The 18000-nt window shown below is 42.3% G+C and overlaps 1 protein-coding gene across 1 annotated transcript in view; it reads right to left on the reverse strand.

Moving 5' to 3' along the window:
* Positions 1–657: 657 nt before the first annotated feature.
* Positions 658–18000, reverse strand: part of LOC109924763 (dynein axonemal intermediate chain 3-like) — a 31458-nt gene continuing 14115 nt past the window's right edge. Inside the window, exons 4-10 of the mRNA XM_048601565.1 lie at positions 16703–16849; positions 15227–15426; positions 12452–12568; positions 9223–9413; positions 4708–4832; positions 1434–1523; positions 658–792 (exon numbers count right to left, since the gene is read on the reverse strand). Coding sequence (XP_048457522.1) covers positions 658–792; positions 1434–1523; positions 4708–4832; positions 9223–9413; positions 12452–12568; positions 15227–15426; positions 16703–16849 — 1005 coding nt within the window. The remainder of the gene's footprint in view (positions 793–1433; positions 1524–4707; positions 4833–9222; positions 9414–12451; positions 12569–15226; positions 15427–16702; positions 16850–18000) is intronic.

Consider the following 18000-nt stretch of genomic DNA (forward strand, 5'->3'; position numbering starts at 1 on the left):
AACCCTCAACAAACACGACTGATGCTTCCATTACAGAAACCCCGGATTAACGCCTACTGTGGACACATTGCAACCTGTTGTTCAACCAGGAACATGGTGAAGCAGATAACTGGTCTCCTGAAGATGAGGCAGTTTGATGGAGGTGATGGCCTTGAGGTACTATCACTAGACTCTTCATCCAGAGACCCAGGTATGAGTGCCATCATTCCAGCGTTTCTCAACACACTGCTGTAAAAATATTCTCCGCAACACACTTCACAAACTCTACCATTTACACTATTACTAACCCAGTCTATACTAGGATTAAGATTATACCCATTATAACTTCTCTGTAGTTCTTGTGCCTCACTGTAACTTCCTTGCAAGTTTGTTCTTTGATATATTTCTTCTGTTTGGAGACTTTTTTCATTCATTCCCAGGATGATGGCACCGGTGGCCAGGCCAGCATTTATTGTTCTAATTGCCCCGAGGGCTGTTAAGAGACAGTCACATTGCTGCGGATCTGGAGTCACATATAGGGCCAGACCAGGTATGGGTGAAAGACTCCTATCCGTAAAGGACATGGGAGAATAATCTAAAGATCCAGTGGATGTGTGGTGGGCTAGAGGGAGACACCAGAGTGGAGCAGTGGGGAGGGGAGGTGGACTTATCTAGTGATCAATACCAGGAGAATGGGATGCGTCCCATTCCCAAGTCACTCACCAACAGATTGGACTTGACAGCTTCAGGCTTTGCTGCTGGAATGTTGCCCTGCAATCTGCTCGCAAATTTGGAGATGTCCCACAGCACCACCTGAGCCAGGAAAAGCAGAAAGAACAGCTATCAGCAACAACACGAACGCCATGTATTTATAAAGCACCTTGAATGTAGTGAGATGGTCCCAAACCCTTTCACACATTCTCAAACAAAACTCAGCAATAAGCCACCGAAGGGTTTGAAACCTGAGTTAAAGGGAGTCGGTGTTAAACAGCATCGTGAAATAACTCCACAGGGGCCGGTAACATGTCGCTAAGTCACCCTTTATTTTCATGTGCACAGTAGAGGGACTCTGGCCAGCTAGCGCAGAGGAAGAGCCTAGAGTGAGGAGAATCTCTGAGTCTCCTGTTTATACCTGTCAGCCAGGGCTGCCTGATTGGCCCAGGTTAACAACCCCAATCAGGGATCTCATTGCCAATGAGATCCACCTGGCCCTCATTCCAATCACTACAATCTTAGGAGGTGGGGGAGGAGGTTTCAAGAAGGAATTGCAAAGTTGAGAGATCGCTGAAGACAGGGCAACTCAGTGTGGGTGAAAGGAAATCAGGTACGTGGACCAATCATGGCTTCTTCCGTTATACTGCATTCCGAGAGACTTTGTATTAAATTATAGAGTGATTTTACATTTCGACTGTTCTCAGATGTTAAAACTTGACACTTTACAATTTACACATTACCTGGCCATTCTTACAGCCTCCTGCCACAATATTTGGGTCCGTTGGACAAAACTGAAAGCTGTAAATATCATCCGGTGCCTCCAACATGATCTAAATGAAAATCAAACACAGGAAAGGCAAACGTTTATGACTATCCCAAAATCAGTCTGTTCACCTCATACGTGGTCAGACACTCAGTCAGAATGGTCGTTCAAGTGAATTCACAAACTATTACGATCCCACAATACATTTTAACCCAGTGTGATAGTTTCAGTCAGTATAAGGGAGTGCAGTGAACGGAGAACTTGCTAACACAGCGGGGAGCTTCATAACAACATCAGGGAGAAAGGATGAAAGACTGATATTGAGTGCAACATAGGAAGAAGCAATGGCCTAGTGGTATTATCGCTAGACTATTAATCCAGAGACCCAGGTAATGTTCTGGGGACCTGGTTCAAATCCTGCCACTGCAGATCATGATCCAATTAAAAATCTGGAATTAGGAATGAAACTGTTGCTGATTGCTAGAGGGGAAAACATAGCCAGTTCACTAATGTCCCTCAGGAAAGGAAATCTGCCATCCTTACTTGGTCTGGCCTATGTGACCCACAGCAGTATGATTGACTCCTAACTGCCCTCTGGGCAATTAAGGATAAGCAATAAATGCTGGATTGAGAATCATATCCACCATGATCAGGTGGTGGAGCAGACTTGATGGGTTGAATGGCTTAATTCTGCTCCTATACCTTATGGTTTAGCCATAATGCCCACACCCACAATGAGGCTATTCAGCCCCTCAAGCCTGTTGCAACAGTCAATGAGATCATGGCCGATTGGAGATTGAGCTCCATTTCTGCCTTTGCTTGTTATTGTTTGAAACCTATCATAGAGTCCTACAGCATGGAAACGGGCCCTTCAGTCCAACTTGTCCATGCCAACCAGGTTTCCTAATCTGAACTAGTCCCATTTGCCTGTGTTTGGCCCATATCCCTCTAAATCTTTCCTATCCAAGAGATCTGATAGAGCTTTTCAAAATCATGAGTGGACTGGATTGATAGGGAGAAACTGTTTGCACTTATAAAAGGAATTAGAGCGAGAGGTCATAGATTGAAAGTGATGTGCAAATGATGCAAGTGTAAATTAAAGAAAACCTTCTTCACACACTGAGTTGTTAGGGGGATGGAATGCACTGCCTGAAAACGTAGTGGAGGCAGGTTCAACTGAAGTATTCAAAAAGGGCATTGGATGATTATTTAGATAAGAATGGGCTGAGTGGCCTCTTTCTGTGCTGTAACCATCCTGTGATTCTGTGGATTCAAAACCAAGATGAAATGGGTACAACAAAAAAAACAATCTGTAATGCAAAAGACATTTGTGCATGTATATGGAAAGTCTAAGCCAATAGGGTGCCATAGTAGCTCAGTGGTTACCACTGCTGCCTCACAGCACTAGGGACCCAGGTTTGATTCCACCCTCAGGTGACTGTCTGTGTGGAGTTTACACGTTTTCCCCGTGTCTGCGTGGTTAGGGTTATGATGATGGGTTTCCTCTTGCAATCCAAAGATGTGCAGTTTAGGTGGATTGGTCATGCTAAATTGCCCATAGCGTCCGGGAATGTGCAAGCTGGTTGGGTTAGCCGTGGGAAATGCAGGGTTACAGGGATAAGGTAGAGGGGTGGAATGCTTTTTGGAGGTCGGTGCAGACCAGATGGTTGCTTCCACACTATAGGGATTCTATAATTCTATGATTTGTTCCAATCAGTTGGTGCTGGTATTTGTGCTCCACAGTCCTGATGAAGGGTTTTGGTCCGACACGCTAACTTTCCTGCTGCTCAGCTGCTGTTTGACTGACTGTGCTTTTCCAGCTCCACATTTTATTGAACTCCCTCACACCCCTCCTCATCTCACCCCATCACTATATCCTTCCATTCCTTTCTCTCTTGTGTGTTTATCCAGCTTTCTAATACAACAACATTCCTTTCAATCCCCCTTAGTCATATTAAGGTTTTGAAATTCTCCCCACTCAGAGAGTAAAAAATTCAAACCATTTCCTCCATATCTAATAGTTACCTTCCATAGTTCAAGAAACCTCTATCAAATCAACCTTAAACAGGTGGAAGAGCCCCAGACTATTCAGTTTTTCCTGTTAGTTATGAATTCTCAGTTAAGACTATAAGGTATAGAAGCAAAAATAGGCCATTCAACCCATTGAGTATAAAAGTGTTGCATTTTGGTAAGACAAATAAGGATAAGACTTACAGTTAATGGTAGGGCCGTGGGTAGTGTTGTAGAACAGAGAGACCTATGGGTTCATCGAAAGTTGCATCACTGGTAGACAGGATGATTAAGAAAGTGTTTAACATGCTTGCCTTCACTGCTCAGACAAAATAGAGTATAGAAGTTGGGACTTCATGTTGCAGTTGAACAGGACATTGATGAGGCCACTTTTGGAGTACTGTGTACAGTTCTGGTCGACTTGCTATAGGAAGGATATTCTTGTAATGGAGAGACTGCAGAAAAGATTTACCAGGATGTTACTGAGACTGGAGATAAGGATAGGCTGGGACTTTACTCACTGGAGCATAGGGGGTTGGGGGGTGTGATAGAAGCATGAGGGATATGGTTAGGGTGAATTGCAAAAGTCTTTTTCCTAGGGTTGGGGAGTTCAAAAGTAGAGAGCATAAATTTAAGGTGAGGGGAGAAAAATTTAAAAGGTACCTGAGGGGCAACTTTTTCACAAAGTGGGTAGTGTGTAGGTGGAATGAACTACCAGAGGAGGTGGTAGATGTAGGTACCATTACAACATTTAAAGACATTTGGACAAGTACATGAATAGGAAAAGTTTAGAGGCGTATGAGCTGAACACAGGCAAATGGGACTAGTTTGGTTTGGGAAACTTGGCATGGACGAGTTCGACTGAAGGGTCTGTTTCCGTCCTTTATGGCTCTGAGTCTGCTCTGCCATTTAATGAGATCATGGCTGATCCGATATTCTTCATCTCTACCTTCCCGCCTTTTCCCCATAAGTCATGATTCCCTTATTGATTAAAAATCTGTCTATCTCAGCCTTGAGTATACTTATAGGTGGTAGGGGTTGTATTATGTACAAAGCTAATGCACAATTTTTTTTATGTACAGTAATTTCTCTTCCAGAACCTATTCACATCCTTAGCTGTAGCATTTTACCCACTTACCAAAGTCTGAGACTGTAAACTGTGTTATAATGACACAAACAGCTTTATTAGTATTTTTGTCTTTGATCACTTCTCTAGCAATGTGCAAAAATCCTTTGGATACCTGTGGGTGGATAGGATCGGTGAAATTCCAGAACAGGATATATGAGTGACTGCGGACTAATCTGTTGTTTAAGTTAATCCTGTCCTCCATAGTAATGCGGTCAACGACTGACACAGCCACTAGCCCTGTTTATAAACACAAGAATTGGTACAGTTAATCTGTGTAATGAATAAAATTATGGAGAATTTGGATAAATTATGGATTTATACATTTATAAATGGATAAAACTATCACCAACATTCATACAAAACATTACTCTTTTCAGAATGAAGACCAAAAGAAATCAAAGGTAGAACAAGCCATTTGGCCCTTCAAGCCTGCTACCCCATACAATAGGATCATGGATGATTTGTTACTTTAACTTCACTATCCCACCTGTTCCCCTATATCCCTCACTGTCCAGAATTCTTTCAATTTCTAACTTGAAATTACTCAATAACTGAGCATCCGCACCTGACCGGGGTACAAAAATTCAAAGATTCACAATATTCTGGATGAAAAAAGTTTCCCCTCATCTTAGTCCCAAAATGGCCCACCCCTTATTTCGAGACAGTGACTCCTTGTCCTATGTTGCCTCTCCAGGAGAAACGGCTTCTCAGAATCTACCCAGCTGGAATAACTCAGGAGACTCGATTGGAAAGGAACATAATTTATTGTTGAACATCAAAATACAGCCACTGCTCATGGTCTACATAGGCCAGTCCCAGCCTGGGACAGGCAGTTCTACAGATCCATCCCTGGATCTGCTTTATAAAAAACTCAGGTGATGAGTTCCGGCAGGGAACTCATACTCAATAAGCTCCACAGAGAGATTAATTAATGATTCCCCATGGGTCTTGTAGGAGTTATCACACCTACCATAATCCCCTTTCAGAATTTTATATGTTGCAATTGGATATCAAATCACATTCTTTGACATACCAAAGAATATGACGTGGCCCACTCAATCTATAAAGAGTCTGTTTATTCTTTTAGTCCAATTATTTTATTACTATTTTGGTTATGACTGGATACACAGAGGGTTCAGGACAGCCTGCAATTAGTTATCCATTTATTCAGACTGGATGGAAATGGTAGGTTTTGTGTGTCTCTGGTGTTTAACCATATGCTCCTTGTCTCACTATGAGAACTGATTTAGCTCCAACATTATTTATTTTATCTGATACATACTAGGGCTATGTTGAGAGAGAGGCTGGGGGTGATTTTGCCTTCGGGAGATTGTGTAGAATCAATTAAAATAGGTTTCATTTCTCCTGTTATGTATCTTAGTCAATGCCTTTTAAAATTCCAGCATGTTACAAAGTATGTTACACCCAGGGACAACACAGTGTGGAGCTGGAGGAACACAGCAGGCCAGGCAGCATCAGAGGAGCAGGAAAGTTGACATTTCGGATCGGGACCCTTATTCAGAAAAATTGCTCCTCAGATGCTGCCTGGCCTATTGTGCTCCTCCAGCTCCACACTGTGTTGTCTCTGACTCCAGCATTTGTAGTTCTTGCTATCTCTGAGTGACTTACACCCAGTGAGGTACTTTGGAAGCATCATCATTGTTGTAATGAAGGAGTACTGCAGCCAATTTGTGCACAAAAACCTCAAATAAACTGCAATGAGGTAATGACTAGGTGATAAAAGCAAATACCTGTGACTGTTGGAGATCTGAAATAAAGACAACAGTATCCATTCCAATCTCAGTCTTCTTCAGATATGTTCGAAAGAAGAATTAAATTGGACTTGCTATTTTAACTCTGCAACTCTCTCCACAGATGCTGTCAGACCTACTGAGTTTCTCTAGTGAAGGGCCACATTTTGGATTCTAAACTGGAAGTCAGACACTGCATCTTTCAGGAGAGTTTTACAACGTGTAAAAATCAAGTGGTACATGGTTAGAACTGTGCAAGACAATGATGCTTTTCAAAGTAGCAATTTTATTACTTTGAGACAGTGAAGCACCAAAAAAGCTTTAAGTTAAGGAAAGAGTGTCTGATGAGAGTGCTTGGATTGGTTGAGATGCATTTTGCTACAAACATGCAGGTGTGTAATAGCCAGAGGCATCCAGAGCCTGTGAACTGAAAATGTCTCTGTCGTCTCTCTCTCTCTCTCTCTCTCTCTCTCTCTCCACTCGGGGGAAAAAAATTAAAAACACAAGAAAGCCAGAAGAAAGAATTCTAACCAGACCTAAGTCCAGCAGATCAAAGAAACATAAAGACATAGAAACATAGGTGCAGGGATAGGCCATTTGGCCCTTCCAGCCTGCAACACCATTCAATATGATCATGGCTGATCACGCAATCTCAGTATCCCATTCCCACTTTCTCCGCAAGCCCCCTGATCCCTTTAGGTAGAAGTGCCATATCCAGCTCCCTCTTTAATGTGTCTAATGAACTGGCCCCAACCGCTTCCTGTGGGAGAGAATTCCACAGGTACACAACTCTCTGAGCGAAGAAATTCTTCCTCATCTCAGTCCTGAATGGCTTCCTCCTTATGCTTAGACTGTGACTGTTCTGGATTTCCCCAACTTCCGGAACATTCTTCCTGCATCTAGCTTGTCCAGTCCCATCAGGATTTTATATGTTTCTATGAGATGCTCCCTCATTCTTCCAAATTCCAGTGAGTACAAGCCCAGTCGATCCAGACATATGTCAGTCCTGCCAGCCTGGGAAACAGTCTGGTGAACCTTCGCTGGAATCCCTCTATAGCATCAATGCCCTTCCTCAGACGAGGAGACCAAAACTGCACACAATACTCAAGGTGTGGCCTCACCAAGGCCCTGTATAACTGCAGCAAGACAACCCTACTCCGATACTCAAATCCTCTCGCTATGAAGGCCAACATACCACTAACTTTCCTCACCATCTCCTGCACCGGCTTGCCACCCTTCAGCAGCTGTTCCAGCATGACACACGTTGATGTGAAGGACAACCATCGCTTTATAGACAGATCCCATGTCATCACTGCTAAAATCAAAAGGTACTGTGAGAAATAATTTTAATCTACCCTTGTGTTCTGGATTTTTGATCTTCAGATTTGTAATCAATCCCTGTATGTATTGCTTTTCTTGACCCATAATATCTGTGTCAAATCATCTGTCTTTTCCTTGTCTTAAGCATGAATGTATGTGTGTTTTTGGGTTTTGTTTATTAAGAGATATAGTTAAGTCACAAGCAGTAGATTAGAATTCCTTTCTTTCACTGCCAGTAGAGTTATTATCTGCTAGTTACGAAACCTAGCGTGAATTGCTTTGTGTTGAAGAGCAGTCAGTCAGACAATCTGGTCATTTTGGTGGTTTAATTGAGATTTTATACATTTTCCGGGAGCTTGTGGAACAATGAGCTATGATTGTCATTGCACTTATTCCGACAATGTTTATTTAATGACCAAGTAATTTGTTTTCTTGACATTGGATGAGGGATAAGCATTTGCCTGGGGAGAAATTTTCTGTGATTCTTTGAATAATGCCATGGGAACTGTTATAGGCAGAGGGCAGAAAGGAACTCAGCTTCATGCCTCATCTGGTCAACAGTACCTTCCACAGCTTAGATCTTCCTGAGTGCTGGATCGGAGCTTCAAGTTTTACATTTAAGTCTCTGGAGGGATATTTCTAAATCAGAGATCCGTGTGCTTCCCCACTGAACTTCAAGTATACCAAACATCGATGAGACCACATCTGGAGTATTGTACACAGGATTAGTCAGCCTATTTAAGGAACGATATAAGTGCCTTGGAAGCAGTTCAGAGAAGGTTTATGACACTAATATGGGCAGCCGCCAGTTACAAATAGATTCCATTCTTGAATTCATTCATAAGTGATGTCCATTCTTGTGAATGAATCTTTAAACAGTTGATTTCAATGGAATACAATACAGGACAATATGCAAGAGCCACGTGTATTATGACCAAACGTTTGCATGCTGGATCTTTAAGATTAATAATAATATGGGACGTTACTTATAAGTATGAGCACTTGTAATTCAGGTGTTCATAAATCAGGAACAAAAACAGAAGTTGCTGGAAAAGCTCAGCAGGTCTGGCAGCATCTTTGGTTCATAAATCAGGAACTAGTCATCCCTAGAAAGGGTGGGTTGTCTTACAAGAAAAGTTTGGACAGGCTAGGCCTGTACCTGCTGGAGGTGAGAAGAGTAAGAGTTGACTTGATTGAAACCTAAAGGATTCTGAAGGGTCTGGACAGGGTGTAGAGAGAGAGGATGGTTATGGGAGAACCTAGAACTAGCAGTCACTATTTAAAATTAAGAGGTCACCCTTTTAAAACTGATTTCATTTTAATCTTAGAGGGCTGTGAGTCCCTTCCTCATAAGGATGTGGAAACAGGGTCCTTAAATATTTTCAAGATAGATTGATTCTGAGTAAACAAGAGGGTGAAAGGCTACGGTCAGATCAGCCATGATGTTATTGAATGGTGGAGTAGGCTCAAGATGCCGAACAGCCTGCTCCTAGATCCTACGAACATGGCTGATGCTTACGAGAGCTGACCTTCACTCTTGGTGAAATCCACCTTACCCAGAATGGTTGGGTGCCATTCAATGTGGCTTATCTTCCTCCCCTGGCTCCTCTGGAGATCTGTGAAGGACTGGTATTCCTTTAGATGGCAGTCTGATTTCCCTCCAAACGTACTATCTTCATCCGAAAGCCCTCTCCAATCATCGTAAAAGACGTCCATGATCTCATTTTGCTGTAAGGCTGACTCAAACCTAGAATGAAAGCATAACATAAATGGTGCTTGTAACCTTTGTGTGGACTGCATCAATTCCTTGGCAATGTACCTCAGGCAGGCTAAATGAGGTTTAGAAAGATTATTGTACAGATTCATAGACCTTATTGTTGACTATTGACCTTATTGAGGTTTATAAAATCATGAAGAGCATAGTTAAGTTGAAGGACAAGGGTCTTTACCCTTGGCTGGGGTGGGGCGGCTTCAAAACTTGGGGCCATACATTTAAAGTGAGAGGAGAAAGATTTAAAAAGAATATGAGGGGCAATGTTTTTACACAGAGTGGTTCCTATGTGGATAATTAAATGAATAGGAAATTTTGGAGGATATGGGCCATACACAGGCAGGTGGGACTAGTTTATTTTGGGAACGTAGTCAGTTTGCACTGGTTGGACTGAAGGGCCTGCTGTATGACTCTATTACTCTAGAATGCAATCAGGATAATATAGTTTTAAGTTATAGGTACAGGTCAGATAGATTTGGCTTGCATTGCTTTGGCGGGGGGTTCAGGGGGTTTAAAGAGATCAAGGAGATCTCCTATAGAGGGGCTGAGGGGAAAGACTTTTTCACCCAGAGGCTGGTGGGAATCTGGAACCCACTGCCTGTAAGGGTGGGAGAGGCAGAAACCCTCATCACGTTGCAGTGGTATTTACATGTACAAAGCTTTGAAGAAAATGGGCCAAGTGCTGGAAAATGGAATTAGAATAGTTTGGTGGTTATTTTTGACCAGCACAGACTCAATGGACTGAAAGGCCTTTTTCTGTGTTGTAAATCTCTAGGACTCCAAGGAGTGAACCAACTGACTGCTGACAATGACAAGAGAATTTTCAAATCATTGAGGGGAAAGGACTGGGTAGATTGCGAGAAACTTTTTCCAGCTATGGTGGGAGATGGGGATGGGCAGTTCCTGGAATTTGAGGAGTTGACTAATATTAAAGTGGATCAGAGATAGTAGGAACTGCAGATGCTGGTGAATCCGAGACAACAAGGTGCAGGGCTGGATGAACACAGCAGGCCAAATATTAAAGTGGGTTCTTTATGTGTAACTTGTTCGCACAATGAGCAGTAGAATGTTGGATACTCTCTGCTAAAAATGTCACTGGAGCAACTGTCAATTTTAAACCTAAGTGTGATAGCTTTTTGTTTGCCAAAGGTATTGACAGACACAGGGTAAAGTGGGAGTATGGAGTTTGGTTGCAGATCAGCCAAGATCATGTTGAATGACAGGACATTTCTGAGGGACTAAATGGCCTTCTCCTGTTCTGATAATCCTGTGTCTAACTTGTAGAGCAGAGTAAGTTGTTAATGCAAAGGTATGAAAACAAATAGCAGCTGGCCCCTGGACGCTGCCCCACACAGTCAGTTTGCAATTAAACATAGTGATTTCTAAATTTAACCTCCTGCCTGCCAGGATAGTGCGAGATGTCAAACGGATTGGAAATACTCAAGGCCGGTTTAAGTCAAATAAGAATTCTTATAAATTTCTCTCCATGCAGTCTTCACTTTAACCTTTTCCATTTGTTAATCAGAATCATTACCAACAGAACCCGCGATCTATTATTTTGAGACAGATCTTATTCTGTGCACTTTAACCTTTCCATGATCCTCTCTTCCCCCACCTCCCTCCTACAATATTTTTCCCTTCTGAGGAGATAACTGAGGAGGTGTGATGGTCTGTAGCCTATAGAAGCTCTCACTAAAATAAAAATAAAAGAACTGCAGATGCTGGAGATCTGAAACCAAAATAGAAATTGCTAGAGGAACTCAACAGAGTTGGCAGCAACTATGGGGAGAAAGCACAGTAACCATTTCAGATGTCTTCATCAGACCCTTCATCACCTCAGTTCAGAAGAAGAGTGACTGGACCCAGAAGATTAACTACACTTTCTCTCCACAGATGCTGCCAGACCTAATGAGATTCTCCAGCAATTTCTATTTTTGTTTCAGATCTCCAACATCACAGTTCTTTGTTTTATATTATTGAAGACATTGGCTTTGTTATTCCCAATAATTAGACAAAGGAAATTACTGCCAGCACAGTACTGGATGTTGGATAAACAGTTGATAGTTTAAAGACAGTGAGAGTTATATTTGATGTTGAGCTGGGTATCATCAGCTCATATGCTCAACTGATGTGTTTTCAAATATAGTCAGTGAGGAGCCAAGATGTCAATAGAAATTGGAGGAGCCTACGGGATTGCATGACTAATTTATTTAATCTCAATTGTGAACCCTTCGAGTTAGACTTCGTCGTGTATTCTTGCTCTTGCATCCTTTCTAAAACCAGTACATAATGTATGTTATAAACGTGGATTCTCAACTTCCACAGTGTTTCTGAATAAATATTAAACTCTTGGGGGTTGCCATGAGCAATACCCTGGGATTAAACATCTTTTGGGAATTTTGTGTACTCTCTTTTTTCCATGAACATTAATCTTTTAAAGAATTCACTCATGGCCCATGGGCATCGCTGGCTGGTCCAGCATTTCTTGCCCATCCCTAGTTGCCCTTGAGAAGGTAATGGTGAGCTGCCCTCTTGAACCACTGCATTCCACCTGCTGTAAGTAGACCCACAATGCCCTTAGGGAGAGAATTAGGGAGAGAGGATTTTGACCCAGCGACAGTGAAGGAACGGTGATATATTTCCAAGTCAGGATGGTGAGTGGCTGGGAGGGGAACTTGCAGGGGGATGGTGTTCCCATGCATCTGCTGTCCTTGTCCTTTTAGGTAGAAGTGGTTGTGGGTCAAACACAAGTGGTCATTTCATTAATATTCCGTGAAGGACTCTCCTTCTCAACCTCTCCACTCACCTGAGGCATGATGATCCTCAGGTTAAACCACCAGCAGTCATCTCTCCCTCTCTCTAATGAGAGAGCAGCCCCATGCTGTGGTAAAACTATGGTACTTTACCTGAATGTTTATGCATGTAACTGCATGTGATCCTGCAGTTAGTTGGTCATGTGTTTTGAGTCTGGTAACGCATCCAACTGGATTTGGCAACTTAATAAACAACTGTACCTCAAAGCAACCGAGTTGATAAATGTAGTAAGAGCTTCAGATTTTAACATTTCATCTTTTTCCTCCTGTGTGAACTCACTGGGCGTATACTGGGTGCAAGCGTTTCGAGGATATGTCCTGAAATAGTAACAGTTAAAACACAGCGTAAACACGATAGAACTCCAAGCAGGATGATTTGTTGAACTTCATGTGATTATTCTGGTCGGATTTTAGAATCAGGCAGTGCAGAATGTTGCCATTTCAAAGCCAGCCTCAAAAATGTGGCCCAAGCTATTCATTCACTCTGCAGTCTTGTTGCTGAAGTATGATGTATGAAAGCCACCCTCTTGGAAAGTGGCCACCCTGATCAGATTATTTCTGATGTATACTGTGAAAAATCATTATTTATCATGAAAAGTGCCCAGTGTGCTTCAGGTTACCGTGAAAGGGTAAGGTATCTGACCACTTGAGGAACAGGTAAAGTTAGCTGTTTCGAGCTGCAATTATGCAGTGGCCACAAGAGTGGTGCACACCACTGACAGAATGGTACGTTGAAACTACAAAGAGCATTCTGCTTATCTGACGAATAGGTTATGTGGGAAATGAATTTCAGTGCTGGTGTGATGTCGGGTATGTCAGCTGTATTTGGATCAAATCAAACAGCTGCTCATGACAAGAAATATACTTATAATACCCAACCATCCTGTATTTACAAAGCTCACAGCACAGTGTCAAACATTGGTTGTGATTCTGCAATTGGACAACATTTGCCGACTAAACCCAAGTGTGTGAAGAATTATGCTGATACCCAATTGGGATTGCCAATTGGGAATGTTGGGTGGCATACTTACAAGTACTGGAAGTTACATAATATTAATATTCAGGGCCCGATTCCTTGATTTAATTTGATTTATTATTGTCACATGTACCTAGGTACAGTGAAAAGTTTTGTTTTGCATGCAGTACAGACAGAGCCATACAAAATGCATAAGGTAATAGAACAGAGTTAGGAATAAAATGTGCAATTGCATAGAAGGTGTACAGATAGTGAGGTCAACATTATGTTCAAAATTTGAGAGGTCTTTGCAGACAGAAAGAATACATGCTTTCTCTGCACTCATTTGAACTCAACAAAATAGATGCCAGCCGTTCGCTGATTCATTTCTCTGGGTGACCCAACCAGTTAGAGTCACCCTGGTTGATTTAAAATGTCAACAATGGCCAGCAGTTAACTGTCAATCTGCATTAATAGGTGTATTAGCCATGGTAGCACCTCAGTAGTGATTGTAATGAGGTCAGCCAGGTGGACCTCACAGAATAAGTTCCCCGATTGGGCCTGTTAACCTGGTCCAATCAGGGAGCCCTGGCTGACAGATATAAACAGGAGCGTCTGACATCCTGACACTCAGAGTTGACTCTGAGGGAGCTACATCAGTGTCAAGGAACCTAAGAGTAAATAAAGGGTGACTTGGTGACGGGATACCAGTCTCTGTGGAGTTATTTCAACCTCTACCAATCAGAGTCGCTAATTAAACAGCATTCTCTTCCCATGCAGTATAAATGTTGGCTCTACCTTTGATGCGGTATTCTTGCAAATTGTCCAGATGAGTGCAAGTCAAAAAGTTTTGACAAAATGTATTTTTTGTTAACAATACCGAGGTAATGTGTCCCACTGTATCTGGCTTTGAAAGAGTTGTCCAGTTACTGTCCCTCCACCATCCTCTTCTCAAGGTTCTGAAAATGTTTCCTTTTCAAGCATTTCTCTAATTTCCTTTTGAAAACTATCATTGTATCTGCTCCTCTCAGATAGTTTGTTCTAAACTGTAAGAATTCATTAAATTCTTCACATGTCACTCTCTGATTCTTGAGCCAAATACCTTTAATTGCTGGATTTTAGTTTATTTATTCCATGTGGCCTTTGCTGATGAACCATCAATAATTGCCCATCCCTAACTGCCCTCATTCTCCCCGTGTCTGCGTGGGTTTCCTCCGGGTGCTCCAGTTTCCTCCCACAGATGTGCAGGTTAGGTGGATTGGCCATGTTAAACTTACCCATTGTGTCCAGGGATGAGCAGGCTAGGTAGATTAGCCATGGGAAATGCAGCATTACAAGGGTATTGAGGTGGGTCTAGGTGGGATGCTTTTTGGAGGTTAGTGTGGACTCGATGGGCTGAATGGCCTGCTACCACACCGTAGATATTCTATGACTAGGTGCTGGTGAATTACCTTTTTAACAACAGAGAGGCTTTCTGGACCAATCTGATCTTGCAACAAGCAAGATACGGACAATGTGGTTAAGAATCGACCACATTGAGATAAACACATTGTGGATCTGGAGTCACATAGCATTCCACAATAGTGTAAAGGGGATTAATGAACCAGATGGGTTGTTACAATAATCCAGTTATCTCATGGTCCACAGATACTGGCTTTTCTTTCATTCCAGATTTATTTAGTTAACAGAATTGCCCAGCTTCAATACAAGCATTTGAACTCTTTGCCTCTAGATTTCTAGTCTACTAACATTACCATTACGCTACCATACCCAGTGTCGCCTGTCATAGAGCATTGAGGTCTCCAGCACAAAAAAGGCCATTCAGCCTATCGTGTGTGTGCCTGTCAAAAACAAGCATCTAACTCTTCTGCGTCGCTGTTTCTACCGACAGGAGCTTCAGTGATAAAGCACAAATAAACCGTTTGCATTGGCTAACCCCATTCTAACTACTCTTCACACCATTGGTTAGTTTGTTCTGGTTAGAAGCTCACTTAGTCGGTTAGTCGGTGTAGTTAACTCACCATTCTGTTTGTGTGCTGTTTTCCTCTAAAATGCATACAGCCTGTATCCCGATATCCCTCTCCAGCTTCTTGATGCTGAAATTCTTGTCTTGGTAGGATGTGCACTCCACATAGCTATCCTTTATTTCAGCATCATTGCGATCATCAAAGGAAACAGGAGCCCCAAATTCTCTTCGGACACGTGAAATCATAAATTTCACCTGCATTGAACATAATTGTAATTATAAACACGTGCCATATCATTTTCTACCTGTCTAGGAGTACGTCTAATATTGAAGAAGACAATAGGTTATTTTTATATTCATTCCAGGGACAGAGCATGGCATCCCTAATTGTCATACAATCCCTACAGTTTGGAAGTAGGCCACTCGGCCCTTTCAGTCCACACCAACCCTCTGAAAACCATTCCATCCAGAACCACCCGCCTACTTTATCCCTGTAACCCGGCATTTCCCCATGACCAATCCACCTAGCCTGCACATTATTGGACTGTGGGACGAAACCAGAGCACCCAGAGGAAACCCACACAGACACGGGGAGAATGTGCAAACGTCACACGCAGACAGTTGCCCGAGGGTGGAATCAAACTCAGGACCCTGCACGCTGTGAGGCAGCAGTGCTAACCACTGAGCTACCATGCCACCCATCCTTGAGAAGGTAGTGATGAGCTGCTTTCCTGAATGACTACAGTCTTAAGGCTGAGATAGATACATTCTTGATCAGTTAGGGAATTAAGCGTTATAAGAGAAAGGCAGGTAAGCGGACATGAGAAATGTTGGATCAGCCATGATCCTATTGAATGGCAGAAATGGCTTGAGGGGTTGAATGGCCTGCTCCAGTTTCTATTTCTTATGGTTTATTAGTCCACATGGTGGGGAGACACTCATAGGCTATCAGGAAGGAAATCTCAAGATTTTGACTCAATGACAGTGAAGGAACGGTGACATATTTCCAAGTCAGGCTTGGAGCAAAATGCAAGGATTATGATGAACCTCACAGCAATGCAGTGTTGGCCCCGGGACTGAATCCAAGTAGTTTCCTATCAGATGTTTTTAAACATCTCAAAACTTACAGAAGGTTTAATACACATAATATTAACAGCTCAGATTCTAGATCTTTTCTGGAAGGTTTTCAGTTTCTTAATTCCCTAGCTTCACCCATAAGTTTAACCAATCAAGCAAGTAGACAAGAATCAGTTAATAGGCTATACCACCCAGTAATCCCAGGTTCCCTGCAGAGCACTATGTCAACCGCAGTTTTCTGACTCAGAGGTAAGAGTGTAGTCTGGTAAGCCATGGATGATAACTTAATTTTACACAAAAGAATCCCATTTCCCAGTGCAATCTTGTGGAAATTCATGGAGTGAGGGAGGAAATTGGACAAGTTGAGGAAAGGTACTGTACAGTCACTTTGAAATTTACACTAACCATCATGTGGCCCATATAAGATGCCCAATAAAAGAAGGATATATTTAACCTTAGTTGGTGATTCTTCAACCCTTTCTTGCTCAATTTCAACACTGCTGCCCAAATCGATCCAGGCTTTAAATTGCAATTCTTTGATAAATAGTTCCTCTTCATCTTCCTCTTCCTTTGGCTTTGTCTCCACTTTCTGTTCTAATGACTGCAAGGAAGAAAAAGTAATCTTAGAAAAAAACAAGTGATTTCAGTGACCTTTTCATAACCTTTCACCTTTTAGGAGACCACCACAAGGAGTTAGGCAACAGCAGCGGTTATGACAAAACCCTGGAATCACTGGGTAATTTGGAACTCTCTCCTGTTGAGGATAGATGGTCAAATTTAAAATGTCAAAACTGAGACATGGGTATTCAAATGAAGAGAAAGTAACACCAGAATATTGAAACAGTCCTTGGCAAAATAGAATTAGAAACGATAACACAAATTTATGATCAAATAGGACCATAAAACTTAGGAGGTGAAGTAGGCCATTCAGCCCATCAAGTCTGCTCTACCATTCAATAAGATCGTGACGGATAGAGTTATAGATGTGCATCACGGAAACAGACCCTTCGGTCCAACCCGTCCATGCTGACCAGATATCCTAAATTAATTTAGTCCCGTTTGTCAGCATTTGGTCCAAAGCCCTCTAAACCCTTCTTATTCTTGTTCCTATCTAGATGCCTTTTAAATGTTGTAATTGTACCAGCCTCCACTCTTTCCTCTGGCAGCTCATTCCATACACGCACCAGCCCCTTTGGGACAAAGTTGCCCCTGAGGTCCCTTTTAAATCTTTCCCCTCTCACCTTAAACCTATGCCCACTAATTTTAGACTCCCTTACCCTGGGAAAAAAAGTCCTTGACTATTCACCCTATCCATGCCTCTCATGATTGTATAAACCTCTATAAAGTCACCCCTCAGCCTCCGAAGCTCCAAAGAAAATATCCCAAGCTTATTCAGTCTTTCCCTAGCTCAAACCCTCCAACCCTGGCAATATCCTTGTAAATGTTTTCTGAACCCTTTCAAGTTTAACATCTAATAATCCTGAACTCCATTTTCCCCTTAACCCTTGATTCCCTCCCTGATTAAAAATGTTTCTCTCAATCTTAAATATACTGAATGACCCAGCCTCAACAGCTCTCTGCAGTAAAGAATTCCACACAGATTCAAAACCCTCAGAGAAGAAATTCCTCCTCACCCCTGACTCAACTGTGCGAGCCCTTCTTCTGAGGTGATGTCCTCTGGTCCTAGACTGTCCCAAAAGGAGAAACAATCTTTCTCCATCCCCCCTGTCAAGTCCCCTAAGAATCTTGTAT

This window comes from Rhincodon typus, chromosome 10 (assembly GCF_021869965.1).
Source record: "Rhincodon typus isolate 14 chromosome 10, sRhiTyp1.1, whole genome shotgun sequence".
Lineage (NCBI taxonomy): Eukaryota > Metazoa > Chordata > Chondrichthyes > Orectolobiformes > Rhincodontidae > Rhincodon > Rhincodon typus.